The sequence below is a fragment of the Diceros bicornis genome, chromosome 34 (assembly GCF_020826845.1).
Source record: "Diceros bicornis minor isolate mBicDic1 chromosome 34, mDicBic1.mat.cur, whole genome shotgun sequence".
NCBI classification, from domain to species: domain Eukaryota; kingdom Metazoa; phylum Chordata; class Mammalia; order Perissodactyla; family Rhinocerotidae; genus Diceros; species Diceros bicornis.
In genome coordinates, this window is record NC_080773.1 from 33,529,043 (window position 1) to 33,544,054 (window position 15,012).

At 58.5% G+C, this 15,012-nt stretch overlaps 2 protein-coding genes across 4 annotated transcripts; one reads left to right on the forward strand and one right to left on the reverse strand.

Annotated features, from left to right (window-relative positions):
* Nucleotides 1-3,387: 3,387 nt before the first annotated feature.
* Nucleotides 3,388-11,084, reverse strand: FIZ1 (FLT3 interacting zinc finger 1). 2 transcript variants are annotated; one of them, XM_058530331.1, is made up of 3 exons: nucleotides 11,002-11,084; nucleotides 8,836-9,193; nucleotides 3,388-5,755 (listed from the first exon to the last, which is right to left on the reverse strand). In XM_058530331.1, the coding sequence occupies exons 2-3, from the start codon at nucleotides 9,151-9,153 to the stop codon at nucleotides 4,559-4,561; spliced, it is 1,515 nt and encodes a 504-aa protein (XP_058386314.1). In that variant the 5' UTR covers nucleotides 9,154-9,193; nucleotides 11,002-11,084; the 3' UTR covers nucleotides 3,388-4,558. The 2 variants fall into 2 exon arrangements, with proteins under 2 accessions (XP_058386314.1, XP_058386316.1); XM_058530333.1 differs by lacking the exon at nucleotides 11,002-11,084 and adding an exon at nucleotides 9,882-10,587.
* On the forward strand, nucleotides 10,843-14,567 carry ZNF524 (zinc finger protein 524). Of its 2 annotated transcripts, none has more exons than XM_058530335.1 (2): nucleotides 10,843-11,557; nucleotides 13,524-14,567. In XM_058530335.1, the coding sequence occupies exon 2, from the start codon at nucleotides 13,563-13,565 to the stop codon at nucleotides 14,340-14,342; it is 780 nt and encodes a 259-aa protein (XP_058386318.1). In that variant the 5' UTR covers nucleotides 10,843-11,557; nucleotides 13,524-13,562; the 3' UTR covers nucleotides 14,343-14,567. The 2 variants fall into 2 exon arrangements, with proteins under 2 accessions (XP_058386318.1, XP_058386317.1); XM_058530334.1 differs by lacking the exon at nucleotides 10,843-11,557 and adding an exon at nucleotides 11,807-11,932.
* The last annotated feature ends 445 nt before the right edge of the window (nucleotides 14,568-15,012 follow it).

Consider the following 15,012-nt stretch of genomic DNA (forward strand, 5'->3'; position numbering starts at 1 on the left):
TTATAACACTCTACCTGTCTGGCCCCTGGGGCCTCCCACCACTGATTTCTTACTCTCTCCCTCTGCTTCGCTCTGCTCCAGCCACACGCCCTTTTTGCTTTCCGGAATCAGGGCCTTTGCACATGCCTTTCCCCTGCCTGGAATGCCCGTCCTCTAGATTTCCATAGAGTTTCCCTTTCTTCCCTCATTTCTTTCAGATCTCCTCAAAGGCGCCTGTCCCACCCACCCTAGCAAATAGCCCTCCGGTCACCTCTAGTCCTGGCTCTGCTTTAATTTTCAACGTGTATGTATCGCAAACAAGCATTGGGCTACCTGTGATCACCCATTGATGGCATATCTCCCCTCCCTCTGAAATATAATCTCCCCGAGGGCAGGGGTTTGCTTGGCCTGTCTGTGTAACTGCTCTACCCCCAGCACCGAGCCTCGCACATCTACAAATATTTGCGGGTGAATAAAGGGGGATGAAGGGTGAGGAGGAGCGAGGCGGGGGGACGCCCCCGAAGGGGAGAAGCCTGAGGTGACGGGGAGATGGGAGCCCAGGCGAGCGTGCAGGTATAGAGTCAGGTGCTCCGACAGACAGCTGCGTGGAAGTGGTCAGCGTCTGGACGGTAATTGATGCTCTGGAGGGATTGAGATAGCCCCCAGGGTAAACCCCTGCGAGCCTCAGTTAGCACGTCTATACAATGGGGCCACAGTGAGGCCAGTTAGGTAGAAGGTCCGGCCCAGCGCCTGGCACTCAGGAGACACTCGGGAAATGGGGTGAGTCCCTTTCGCTACTGTCTCAGAAGAGAAAGGGCGGGCTGGAGGTGAGCGGGCGGGAGCCTTCTGAGGTCCCTATTACTCCGTAGCCGGCGGCCATCTCCATGGCAACCCTAGCACTTTTCCAGGCCCCGGTATCTCGAGGCCAAGCCCATCTGGAAATGGGTGGGTCTTGTCCCTAGAGGCGGTGCCTGTGTCTAAGGGGGCGGGTCTTGTTTCTTCAAAGCAGAAGATTTTTTTTTTCACCCTGAAGGGTGAGTCTGCTTCCTGGTTCCCTGGTGGCGGTGGCAGAATGGAGAGGAATATCTCTAAGGATGAGGGCCCCCTGGGGCTCACCTGGAGCCTTTTCGAAAAGGGAAATCGTGGATCTCCAGACAAAATGTCTTTCTTGAATGCCAATCTCTTATCTGTTTTTCTCTCCCCACATGTGTATGTCTCCTTCCTTAAAATGTTTTTTCTTGTGAAAATATAAGACACGTAGATTAAAAGGGCACGATACAAATGCACAATTACAGAATAATTATAAAATGGTCACCAGATTAAGAAACGGAATGTTAGCAGCCACCCCAGAGCCCATGGAAGGTTCTGGCATGTGCCATCCCGAGCTTAACCTGTCAAACCCCACTGTCCTGAGTTATGGAAAAATGTTTTCTTTGCTTTTCTACCCACAGTGCATCCTAAACAATATTACAGCTTAGTTTTGCTTGCTTTGAACGTTACAGAAACGGAGTCATACTCTATGTATCTGGCTTCTTTGTAACTTTCATTCACGTAATTGTGTGTATCTGTACTCATGCCTTCTCGTTGCTGTATAGTATTCCATAGCATAATATACCAACATTTATTTATCACTGTACTGTTGGTGGATGTCTTAGTCTGTTCGGGAGGGTATAACAAAATATCATGGACTGGGTGGCTTATCAACAACAGAAATTTATTGCTCACAGTTCTGGAGGCTGGAAGTCCGAGATCAAGGCTCCAGCATGGTCGTCTTCTGGCGAGGGCCCTCTTCCTTGTTCACAGGCAGCGCCTTCTCCCTGTGTCCCCACATGGTGGAAGGGGCTTGGGATCTCCCTGGAGCCTCTTTTATAAGGTCACTACTGCCATTCATGAGGCTCCGCCCTCATGGCTCAAGCACCTCCCAAGGGCCCCACCTCCAAATACCATCGCATTGGGCATTAGGATTTCAACATATGGATTTGGGGTGGGGGGGGGCACAAGCATTCAGACCACAGCAGTGGGCACTTCAGTTGTTCTGGGTTTGGGGCTGTACACATTCTTGTGGCGAGTGTTCTCATACCTGTCTCCTCGTGCAGGGGGACACGAGTTTCTTTAGGGTTCACGCCTAGCAGTGGGATTACTGCATCGCAGGATGTGCACATCCTCAGCCTCATTAGAGCATGCCCATCTCCCAGGCATCTTAAATTTAAGAAGCTCAAGATGGAATTCTTGATCCCCCTATGCCCCCGCCCAAACTGGTTCTTCCTCGGTTTTCCGGTCTTAATACAAAGTGCCATCACCCAGCCAGTCCCTCCTGATTCCTCCCTCTCCAGTACACACACACACACACACTCACATGCACACACACACACACACACACACACACACGCACTCACACATTCTACCTCCAGAATTCATCTTGCATCCACCATTTCTCCCCATCCCTGTGGTCCAGGCCCCACCCTCTCTCCTGGTGGACCGCAGTAGCCTTCTGCTGCTTTCACTCTGCTCCTTCCAGTTCCTCCTCCTCTCAGCAGCCAGAGGGATCCTTGTCAAGTGCAAGAGTGATCACATCTACCCACACTTAAACTCTTGCTTGCCATTGCCGGGAAAGCACAGTTAAATGCCTATCTTGGCCCACCAGACTCTGCGAGACCTGACCCCTGCTTACCCCTCCCCCCATCTCATTCCTCCCTCCTCTGCATTCACTCCCCTCCTGGGCCCATCCAGGTGTCCTCCTGGCTGGTCCCTCCTCACCCTTCCGGCCTCAGATCAAATGCCACCTCTGCCGAGAAGGCATTCCGAGAAGGACCACCACACCTCAGGTGACATAGCCCAGCCACCCACTTTCTTAACGTCCTTCCTCATTTCCTTCAGAGTGCTAATAGCCATCTGACATGACCTTCTTCGTTTGATTACTCTCTTCCACACCCCATCGCCCACGAACTAGAATATCAACTCCACGAGGAGTTATTGTGTTCACAGTTGGATCCCCAGAGGGGGTTACAATGCCCGGTAGGGAATAGGCCCTCAGTACAGGAATGGCGTCCAGAGTTTAGGAGGCAATCTGAAGGGCCCACCCATTCTCTGATGGGTGGATCCTATTCTAAGATGCTAGATGCAGCATCTAACTGACAAATTCCGTGGCTGAGAGGCAGAGTGTAAGGGGCGGAGCCTCTTCCAAGGGGTAGGAACTTGTCTCAGGAGACAGATTGGTTTTTAGGCGGCATATCCTATGGCATTGGTGATTTCTAAAGGGCGTGTCTGACTTCCAGGGGGCATGTCCCTATCTTGGAGGTGGATTTTGTGTTCAAGGGGCAGGGTTCCATTTAGATGAGACAAACCATCTTCAACTTGAAAGGTCCTGTGCTATCTAAAAGACTCGAGATTTCTCAGGAGGGAGGGAGGAAGGATCTGTCTCTATTTAGGGGGCCTGTCCTAAGTCAGGGAGGGAGAAATGCCCACCTCTCTGGAGCCAAGGGTCAGAAAATGAGACGGCAGTGACTGACAGGATGACGTTTATTGGAGTCCTGGAGACATTGAGGAGTGGGACGAGGGGTGAGGTTGAGGCTCACGGGGGGAACCCTTTAGCCAAAACCCCCTTCCATTTGGGGTTTTGAGGAACACAGAGACAGACAAACCGACAGAGATGGAGAGAAAGACCAACAGGGGCTACAGCAGAGCGGGCGAGAAACCCCAGTGTCCACGACCTCCCACTCAGATGAGTTCACAGGATGGGGAAAGACGTGGACTGGTCCACACTCTAGAAGAAGGGGAGGAGTGTCTGCCCTACTCACTCTAAGGAGAATGGGGCACAGGCCGTAACCTGGCCCAGCCATTCCAGTGGACAGGGGTGTGTGTATCTGAATCAATCCATCCTACCGGGCGGGGGGATTTAGAACCAGCCTATTCTAGTGTTTGAAGGTGGGGAAGATCACTAGGGTTGATCCATTCCGCAGTAGGGAGGGAGACCTAATTGGGGAGGAGGGTTGAGGGCAGGGGGCATCTACCCTGGTCCTCTTTCCGCATAGGGAATGAACTGGGGGCGGGGAGAGGCAGATTCCGGCTGGCTATATGCATTTTGGGGGGGCACCAGTGACTCTGGTGGGTAGCATTTGGAAGGGATCCAGGGAAACTCGGGGACCTGGTCCCCCACATTCTCCAGATCAAGGTCGTTGGGAATGATGGCTCTCAGGGAGAAGGGCAGTCCTCTCTTGCGGGAGGGGTGCCCATCTATAATTATTAGGGCCCTCAAGATGAGAAGCACTTGTGGAGACCCATTTCTCGTTCCTAGGTCCCCAGAGCTTAGGGGCCTGTTGATTTGGGGGTGCACAGCAGGTATTCCCGGGGCCTCAAGGTCAGGAGTCTCTCCGTAGATCTGGGACCCCGAGCTGAGGAATGTCTCTGTTTATTCACTGTCCCCCAGCTCAGGGGCCTGTGTGGGTGTTTGGTGGCCCCATCTCTCCAGCCAGAGTCCCCTCACGTCGGGGCCCGAGTCTGGATTCGGGAGGTCCCCCGGCGCGGGCCGTGCGTCCAGCCCCGGGGGAGGGCTGTCTGGGTGGAGGCGCGGCCGGCGCCGTCAGTCCATGCCCCGGTGCAGCTTCAGGTGCCGAGAGAGGTTGCTGAGCGTGATGAAGCCCTTGCCGCAGATGTGGCAGGGGAAGGGCCGCTCGCTGCCGTGCAGCAGCCGGTGGCGCTTGAGGTAGCACTCGTGGCGGAAGAACTTGCCGCACTCGAGGCACGGGAACGGCTTCTCGCCCGTGTGCACCAGCACGTGCCGCTCCAGGTCGCGCGGCGAGCGGAACAGCTTCTCGCACTCGGAGCAGCCGAAGATCTTCTTGCCGCGGCCCGAGCCGGACGCGGGCTCCCCGGACGCCGGTTCCCCCTCGGGGGCCGCCGCGGCCGCCTCCGCCCCGCCGCCCTCGCCGTGGCTGGCGCGCCGGTGCTCCTCCAGGGCCGCCAGCGCCGCGTACAGCGCCCCGCAGTGGCCGCAGCCGTAGGTGGCCGGGCCCGAGTGCGCCTCCAGGTGGCTGGCCAGCGCCGCGGCCGACGCGAAGAAGGTCCCGCAGTCGCACTGGTACAGCGTGTCTTCCGACGGCTCGGCCGCGGCCGCGGGCGCAGGGGCCTCCCCGCCGCCCTCGGGGAGCAGCGCCCCCAGCTCGGGCACGCCGCCCCCTGCGCGGCCCAGGAGCAGCCCGCCGTCCCAGGCCGGCTGGGCCCCGCCCGCCTCCGCAGCGCCACCCTCGCCGGCCGTCTCTGGGGCGGCGCCGGCCCCCGAGGCCCAGGCCTGCGCGGGGGGCGCGCCGGGCCCCTGCAGGTCGTGTGTCAGCTTGTGCCGCTCCAGCAGCGCAGGGGCGTTGAAGTCGCGCTCGCAGCGCGGGCACTTGAAGGGCTTCACGTCGGTGTGCGCGGCCCAATGGGCCGCCAGCTCGCGGCCGTGGTCGAAGCGCCTGGCGCAGGCGCCGCACGCGAACGGGGGCAGTGAGGCTGCCGCTGCGGCTGCCGCCTCCGCCAGCCCCCAGCTGCCCGGGCCCCCGCCTGCCCCCTCCGGGCCCTCTCCGCCGCCGGCCCCCGAGCCCCCGCACACCGAGCAGGGCCCCACGTTGCAGCAGACCGAGCAGGGTGCGCTCAGGGCCGGCAGCCCTGGGCCGGGCTGCAGCGGGGACGGGAGCACCCCACGGTGCTGGCGCTTGAGGTGGCGGCCCAGGCTGGAGCGTGAGGAGAAGCGGAGCTCGCAGACCAGGCAGCAGTAGGGCTTCTCACCAGTGTGGACGACCTGGGGGGGCGGGAGGGAGAGCACATCAGGGCTAAGGGTCTAGCCCACAGGACAGATTCCTGGACTCTCAGAGGGACGCAGCCCACGCTCCCTGCCACGCCTACAAGGCCAAGATCTAGCTTCAACTCTCTCACTCTCGTTCTCTGCTTTGGGCCACGCTAACATGCTTTTAGTCCCTCCAGCCTCAGGACCGGCGCACGTGCTTCCCCTCAGACTGGGAAAACTCTTCCTCCCGCTCTTCCTAACTCCTACTCATTTTCAACAAGCCCACCTAGGAGATTGGGACTCCCTGGGGAGGTGGCTAAGTACTAGGGCTCTGAGCACTGACAGACCTGGGTTCAAACCCCATCTCGGCCTTCTACTCTCCGTGAAAACTTGGACAAGTAACTGCATCTCTGGGACTCTGCTTTTCTCCTCTGTACAATGGGCGCAAGGTGTGTCATCACACAGGGTTGCCAAGAGGATAGGGTAAAATCATCACAAATAACTACAGAATTCCTAGAAACTAGAATTATTATTGACAAACTTTCCCATGTCCCACAGATGTCCTCTAAACCAGTGGCTATTTGGGGGGAGGTGGAGAGGGTCTTTCATAATCCTCTAGGGTAAGAGGTGGCTTTTCGAGGTAAATGTCCAACCTTCTAGAGCAAAACTGTCCAACAGGACTTTCTGCAATGATGGAAATGTTCTATATCTGTCCTGTCCAAAATGGCAGCCACTAGCCACATGTGGCTATTGAGCACTTGAAATGTGGCTAGTGAGTCCGTGCCTTACAGATATTGGCTGTTGTGGTTTATTTAAGAGTCCCGAATAGCAGAGACAGGTGGTGAATGCAGAGTCCTACTGACTGGTAGTGTCTGTCTGGGGTTCTGTGGGCAGAACTCTGAGGCTGCACGTGAAGGAGTGTAGTGATTGATTAGTCATGTCTACCAGGGGCATGGATTTGGAGAAGGGACTGGGATTGCTACCCGTTTGCCACTCTGACTCTAGACGTGGTGATGTGCAGGAGTACCCTGTGGATGTGGTGAACACTATCTTGTTGCTGAATTTCTTCTCTCTCCACTCTGACTTTCCAACACAACAAGGCTGTGCTGGCCTCAGGACCTTTGTATGTGCTGTTCTCTCTGCCTGGAATGCTCTTTCCAATGACAGGCTCCTCCCTTGTTCTGTAAGTCTCAGTTTATCTGCCACCTCCTTGGAAATCCTTCCCTGAATCTAGGCCCCTGGCTTGCCATGTTATTCTCTCATTGCACCCAACCTCTCTCTTCAGAGCTTATGGCTCATATCACACTCAGCATCTACATCTAGCTTGGGTGTCGTCTGTCTCCCCATCAGGTAAAGGTGGCAAAAACAGGGACCATATTGGATTTACTCACTGCTGTACATCCAGAGTCTGGCACAGAGTAGGTGCCACAAGCCCCGCAGAATCTCCAGCTTTCTCCCGCGCCACACTGTCCCTGGGGCTCTGTGCGCCAGCCACACTGGCCTTCCTCCAGTTCCTCAAAAGCCTGCCTTGCTTCCTTGAGAGTGCTGGTCCTTTTCCCAGAGGCTGGAAAGCCCTTTTCCACCACCACCATGCCGCTGCCTGGTTACTACTTCTCATGCTTCAGAGGCAGCCCATTCATCACCTCTTTCTCCAGTAAACCGTCCCTGGCCCCGTCCCTGACCCAGACACTTCAGATCTCTCTTGTATTAGCCTCAGAATACAGTGACCCTCTGCCCTCACATGTCTCAATTGCAATTTGACATTTATTAACCTGGTTGTTCCATTAATGTCTCCCTCACCAGACTCCTGGCTCTGGGAGGCCATGGGGACTGTGTTGGTCTGTCTCTTTCCTTTTTTCCCAAAGAGCCTGGCACTGTGCCTACAAACCGTAGGTGCTCATTAAATGCTCAGTTGAATTATAACCTACCACTGGGCAGGGGTGAGACCTCAGAGGGCTGTGTATGTCACATCAAGTTAAGAAGCTTTCCCATCATCCTAAGGATCAGGGGTTTTAAGGGGAGGGTGGTCCTGGTCACTCTGTGACATTCGCAGAGGCTGGACGTGACAGGGAGAGACAGGAGGCAGGAAGATCACTTAGAAAGTTGGGGCCAACATCCAGGATGTGAGGTCCTGAATCAAGGCAGACACCATGAGGACAGAGAGAAGGGGACAAGTGTGAAAGACCAGTGACACATCTGGTTTTACTTACCCTCGAGGCGCGACTATCTGGCACCCAGAATAATATCCCAACTCTCTACAACAGCAGAGAAAGTTGTACGTGACTCAGCCCCCGGCTGCCTTGCACCTCAACTCCTTCCACTCTGCCCAGCCTCGCTCCACCCCAACCACACAGTCTCCCATCACTTCCTTGAACACACTGAGCTCCTTCCCACCTCAGGGCCTTTGCACCTGCTGTTCCCTCTGCCTGGAATGCTGTTCCCATGCCCGACTCCTGCTCGTACTTCAGGTCTCAGCTCAAATATCACCCTGCCCTGACTTTCCCCACCTTGTCCGGTAGCTCACAGCTCTCTCCTCTTTACTCTTGACATCGACTTTTTATTTTTGCTTTTAATTTCCTTCCCAACCCTTCTCCCTTTCCAGAACATTCTGCTTGTGCCTTTGCTTTCTCGTTGGTCATCTACCTGGCTACTGACCACCTCCAACGGGATGTCAGTTCTCCGAAGGCAGGGACTGTACTGGTTTCACCTTGGTGACCAGGTGTTGGGAGCAGGGAAGCATTCAGTAGATAATCACTGAATGAAGGAATTAAGTACATACATGGTAAATCTATTTTTAAAAACGGTAAGGGAATGATAAACACAAAATTGCAGATGCTGGCATGCGTGGGGGTATGAGCAGGGGAGGGGAGTGGGGAGGAGCATATAGGTGCGGGAAGTTTACCATAAACGGTTCACTGTGTGGGTTGGGTGGTGACTGGAGGAGAAATGCTCATGTTTTGACGGGCCAGGGTGCTTTGGCAGGAAGGGAGGGAAGGAGAGAAAAATTTTCCAAGGGGAGGCGGTGGGGGCGGGGGCCTTGGGTCAGCGGTGTGTTGCCCAGAGCCCCGGGCGCGCGGCCAGCCTGCGGGACTCACCTGGTGGTGCAGCAGGCCGGTGGAGTCGCGGAACCCCTTGGGGCAGGCGGAGCAGCGGTAGGGCCGCTCGCCGGTGTGCGAGCGCAGGTGGTTGGCCAGGTTGAAGCTGTGCTTGAAGCCCTTGCCGCAGCGCGGACACGCGTGGGGTTTGAGCGCAGTGTGCCGGGCGAAGTGGCGCCGCAGGTCCGAGCGGTAGCGGAAGCTCTTGCCGCACTCGCTGCAGTGAAACGGCACGCGGGGGGCGGCAGCGGGCGGTGCTGGGGCCGGGGCCGGGGTCGGGGCGGGGACCGGGGGCGCTGGCAGCGGGGCGTCATCCATGGTGGCGTGGCGCGAGGGCAGTGGCGGGTGGGGGCTCTCTCTGGAGCAGGGGGAGACGGAGGTGGGGTGAGGGGGTCACCTCCCCATCAGCCCTCCCCCATCAGGCTCCTTGGATTCACAGACCCGAAACCTGTTCCCTGGGAGCCCGGCCCACTGCCCTCCAAGCCACGCCCACTGCTCTTTAAGCCCCTCCCACTCTCCTACAAACCCTTCTCCCGCTCATCTGCCAATCGTCCTAATCACTGCCAAGTTGCTTCTATGCCGCTGAGTGTTTTTAAGCGTGTCCTCCTCTTTTTGAAAGGACCACTGCTCCTCTCAAAGCCCCGCCTTCTGGGGTTAAGCCCCGCCCACTGTGGTCAAGCCCCACCTACTCTTGTTCAGGTCCCTCCTACTCCTTCCAAAGTCCCCACACTGTTCCCAGAGCTTCTTGTATTCTTTGACAAATCCCTTCCCTTCCACAAGCCCCTCCCACTCTCCTACAACCCCTTCTCCCACTCATCTGCCAATCCACCTAATCCCTGCCAAGTCGATTGTATGCCACTGAGTGTTTTTAAGCCTCTCTCCCTCTTTTCGAAAGGACCACTGCTCTTCTCCAAACCCCACCCACTGTAGTTAAGCCCCACCCACTCTTGTTCAGGTCCCGCCCACTCCTTCCAAAGTCCCCACACTGTTCCCAGAGGCTCTTGTATTCCCTGACAAGCCCCTTCCCTTCCGCAAGCCCCTCTCACTCTTCTTTGAAGACGAAAGCCACCGTCAGAAGAAGATTCACATGCTTAGCGAATGAGAGGACAAAGATCTGGGGCTAAGCACACTTGAGTCAACCTTCCAGGGCGACCAGAACTAGTCCTGGAACCTCGGGTAAAACCAACTGAACCTTTCTGTCTGCAAAATAGGGATAATGGGAATACCTACTCAGGGAGTGGTGGTGAGGACTAAGCAAAATGTGGCAATGTGTGCTGAGTGCTTACATAGGCGGGTGCACAGCAAGGACTCAACAGGTACACTGTTTAGATTACTGCTATCCACTAAGTTCCTCCGAGATTCCTCTTTAAGTCCTACCATCTCCTCACTAAGATCTGCCCCCAAAACTCCACTCAACTTTTCCTTTAAGCCCAGCCTCTAAGCCCCGTCCTTGCCAAGACCCCCTCCATTCAACTCCTCTCACTGTCTCAGCCCCTCTGAGTCCCGCCCCATTTCATCTAAGACATTTCACCTGCATTGTAAAGACTTGATATTTACACCAAAACTTCCCAAATTACACGCCTAACCGACTCCCTCATTATGCCCACCACTTTCTCTAAGCCACACCTCCAGACAAACCCCACCCCTTCTACTCTAAGCTCCTCCCACGTTCACCCTGAGCTCTGTTTCCCCACTCAGCCCCAATCAAGACTCTTCAACCAAGGGCCCGCCTACCATCCTTTTAGTCACGCCCCCTCATCAAACCCCACCCCTTTGCCTAAGCCCCTCCCACTTTCTACCCACAACCTCGCTCCCTCTACCAAGCCCCGCCCACTTCCACTCTAAGCCACGCCCGCTCAGGCTCCTCCCAGCCGTTGCTCCGCCCCAGCAGTCACTAAGCCCCGCCTCCTCCCCACCCCGTCGCCTGCGGGTCTGGCCCCCCCCTTCCCCAGTCTGCTCGAGAACCCAGGCCCCGCGAGCCGGCCTTTTGTGCCCCTCCCTCCTGTCCCTAAAAGGTGCGGCCCCGGGCACCCGGGGCGGGGGCAGGTCAGGCGGGACCCGCGGCCGGGCGAGTCCACCTCGCTCGTACGGAGCGGGGGTTCTGGAGCCCTGGGGCGGCCCCGGGAGGCCGGGAAAGTCAGTCGGCTTTCCTCTTTAATTACTTACACCTCCCTCTGGGCGCCGACATTTTGGGCAGCGGGGGCAGCGTCACTTCCACCCGGGGGGCCCCTCGACTTCCGCCTTGGCTCCCTTCTCCCCCGCACTCCACCTTTCTCCCGCCCTCTTGGCTTCCCCCTCCCCGCCGCCCGCCCTTCTCCCTCTTTCCCGTCCCTTTCCCAGCACTGGGGTTAGAGAAGCCAGGTTGGTGCCATCTTGGGTGAGGGCAGGGAGAAAGGGCGGGACTTAGGGTGACCCTCGGCGCCATACAGACTAAGGGCAATAGGCTCTGCGCGAGGCTCCTCCCCGCCGTGTCATCGCTGGCGGGTGACAACGCGGATAAGGACAGATTAAATTCCCTTTTCGCAGCCTCAGACTCCTCTTGAGTAGGATGTAGAATTGCATTAGGAGAAAAGAGAAATCGAAGTTCGCCGACTGCGATACAGAGATAGGAGGAAAAACCAGGCTCCATCTTGTGCTTAGCCCTCCACTGGGCTTTGAAGCCTGTCAGGCGCCATGTTAATTACGGGAACGAGCAGCCATTTTCCCGCTCCTCATCCTTTCGGTACCTGTCTTTGATTGGGTCACCGGCTGGGTGCTTTATGGGAGGAAAGACATTTCTACGTGGCTGGGGATGTGCCGGTGGGGTTATTTCCCGCAAGGGGCCAGCAAGGGCGACGGGTGCGCAGGCGCGGTTTGCAGGCGCGGACGTGACCGGGCCTTAGGACCCAGCGCGTTCCCTTTGTTCCCCGCGGGCGCGGGCCCGACGGGGAAGGGGAGGGGGAGGGCGGGGCCGCCGGGCGTCCGCTCCGAGGGGCGGGGCCGCCCCGCGCGCGCGCCGCCGAGGGGCAGGGCCCCCTGGCCCCCGCCCCTTCCCACGCGCCGGCCCCGTCGCCCCCCGCGCGCGCACACCCGCGAGCCCCGGCGACATGCAAATGAGGTACCCGAGAGGCGGGGGGCCCGGACGGGGGGAGGGGAGCGGAGGGAGGGGAGGCCCGGGGCCGCGCGCTCGTGCGGCGCGCCCCCCACACCTGCTCCTGCTCCTGCGCTCGCCCCGCCGCGCGCGCCGACCTCGCGCCCCGCGGAGCCGGCCCGGGCGCGCGCGCGCAGACCCCCTTCCTGGCGGCCCTCGCCGTCCGCGGCCCGGCGCCGCTCATTGGCCGCCGCCCCCGCAGGGCCCGCCCCGCGCTCGGGGCCGACGGGCGCGCGCCTGCACGGGGCGGGCGCAGGGCGAGGGGCGAGGGCACCGTTCCAGGGACCGAGGTTGTAGTCCAGCCCTCTTCCCCCACGGGAGCGAAGCCTGCGCTCATGGACAAGTGGCCGCCCCTCTCCGGACCTCAGTCTGTGTGCCTGTTCCAAGGGGGTGCGGTGGCACCTGCAGCCCCTGCGGCTAACCGCACTTGTGCCTTTCTCCCCCTCCCCTTTATTACACCCCAGTCCCCTGGTCCCCGGCTCTGATGATCATGATGAGGGAGTGACAGCAATTTACTGAGTGCTTACTGTGTGCCATCCACCAACCCTGCTATGTCCATTTTACAGAGGCGGAAACTGCCTTAGAAAGGCAAAGCCGCTTGTTAATTAGCGGCAGAGCTGCATTCTAACCCAGGGCTAAGGGACCCCATGATGTCCCCTTGGCTCCATTTCTTCTCACTCCCTGGGCCATTGGGGTCCGCAAGATCTGGGTCGAGTCTTGGCCCTGCCACTTACTGGCAGAGGGAGCGTGAGCAACAGGCTTGGCTTTCTGGTGCCTTGGTTTCCCCATTTGGAAAACGGGGGTGATTTACCCTTATTCATAAGAGCTCATGTCTCCTAAGTGCTACGGTGTACTGAGCGCTTTATGCATATTATCCTTACGGCACGTCTGTGTGAGTTGGGTGGAACTATTCATCCTGTTTTGCAAAAGGCTTAATTGAGGCTCAGAGAGGTGAACGCCTTGCCCAAGGCCCTGCAAAGAGTAAGTGACAGACTCGGGAATCGAACCCAGAACCTCTGACTCTGGAGCCCAGACTCTTAACAGCTCCGATAAATGTCCTCATCCACGACTCAGGGCTAAGCATCACCTGAAACCAGTTCCTTTCTTCTTCCCAGTCTTGAATCCCAACTCCTCCCATTCTGCCAATCAGGAGGGGGGACAAACACGGTTCAGAGGCCCCTATGGCTCTGGGGTTTGACGGGCTCTCAGTTTTGAGGATCGCAGTACTAGCCTGTGCCCTCAGTTGGACTCTATCCTCCACTGACGATTTTTCTTTATTTCTGCTCAAGTTGGCCCCGAACGTCGAGATCCAGGGGAGGGGTAAGGGAGGCTTAGGGTGTACTTGTGGGGCCCGAGGGCAGTGCTGGTTTACCAGATTACCAGGCGGTACAGAATTATCCTGCCATTTTACCCACCAGCGTGGCTATGATTGTGCGTCCGGGTCAATGTCAGCCATGCCCAGGTCGAGACACTCGCACCCAGGGATGGCAAGGTGTTGGGGGACAAGGGGTGCTCCAGACCCTCCCTGCACTGACGGCTGCCCCCTCTCTCCTCTCAGCCCGGCTCCAGTGCCCAGACCCAAGCCCCCCACTGCTCAATGGACACCCCCAGCCCAGACCTGTTGCCTTCGCCTTTGCCCGGGGAGGAAGAGAAACCTCTGGCCTTACCTCCTCCTGTTCCCCGGGGCCGCCGAGGCCGACGTCCCGGGGGGGCCACCTCCTCGAATCGGACGCTCAAGGCCTCCCTCCCTCGCAAGCGGGGCCGCCCCCCCAAGTCGGGGCAGGAGCCCCCGCTGGCGCAGGGGGTGACAGCCCCGGTGGGCAGCAGCGGTGGCAGTGACCTCCTGTTGATCGATGCTCAGGGTGTGCCCTATACAGTCTCTGAAGGGTCAGCGGCAGGCGGGCCTGAGGGCTCCGGCCCTAAGAAGGCCCCGCACTTCTGCCCGGTGTGCCTGCGGGCCTTCCCCTACCTCTCCGACCTGGAGCGCCACAGCATCTCGCACTCGGAGCTGAAGCCCCACGAGTGCAAGGATTGCGGCAAGACCTTCAAGCGGTCCAGCCACCTGCGGCGGCACTGCAACATCCATGCCGGCCTGCGGCCCTTCCGCTGCCCGCTCTGCCCCCGCCGCTTCCGCGAGGCGGGCGAGCTGGCCCACCACCACCGCGTCCACTCCGGGGAGCGCCCCTACCAGTGCCCGGTCTGCCGGCTGCGCTTCACGGAGGCCAACACGCTCCGGCGCCATGCCAAACGCAAGCACCCGGAGGCCATGGGGGCACCCCTGTGCGACCCAGGGCCTGAACCACCATGGGACGACGAGGGCATCCCGGCCACGGCGGGGGCCGATGAGGAGGAGCTGGAGGCCAAGGAGTTGGCCTGACCTGCAACCCCGGCTACTGCTCCCTGGGCCAGGTTTAGAGCTGGGAGTTCAGCTGGGCCTGGGCAGGGAGGTCGGGACACCCTCGTGTCTGGTGGTCTTCCCGTTGTGGGAGGGGCTTGAGGGTGAGGACCTAAACTTCAGGGTCCTGCTGCCTCCTGCCACCCTCCCCCGGACTAACAGGCCCTTGGAGCCAGGGGCCGTGGAAATAAATCTCTGCCTACTGGCTTCCTGCGTGTGTTCAGTGATGGTAGCAGGGCTGGCCCCCCCTTCTCCTCCGTTCAAATGTCCTTCTGCCGCTACACCACCCCGAAAGGGGCACATGGAATTTGGGGGGACCCCATGATTGTGCCTCATTAATTTGGTGCCTTTGCCTTCTCTCCCATCTCCAGCAGACCCCAAAGCACTCCCTATAATATCCACTCTAAGTAAAACATTGAGCCTTCTGTGCAAACGTGACGCTAGGTCCCCCTCCCCATTCCAGCCAGATTCCCGGAAATTCTGCAGCCACCAGTTTGACCCATCTCTTTATCTTGACCCTGTTTGGAAGGAAAAACTGAGTTGAAGGTTGTGGGCAAGACTGACAACTTTGGTAGGGCTTAGGTAGATAAGGGGTAGGGCCTCGGGGGCGGGGCTGAGGGAGCAGGAGGCGGGGCTGGGACTGAGGGGCGAG

Excerpts from the sequence above, each read along its gene's own strand:
- FIZ1 (XM_058530331.1), bottom strand. The coding sequence starts at position 9,153 with ATGGATGACGCCCCGCTGCCAGCGCCCCCGGTCCCCGCCCCGACCCCG. Across the intron at positions 5,756-8,835 it reads CCGGCCTGCTGCACCACCAG|GTCGTCCACACTGGTGAGAA; the intron begins GTGAGTCCCGCA and ends CCGCCCCCCCAG.
- ZNF524 (XM_058530335.1), top strand. The coding sequence starts at position 13,563 with ATGGACACCCCCAGCCCAGACCTGTTGCCTTCGCCTTTGCCCGGGGAG.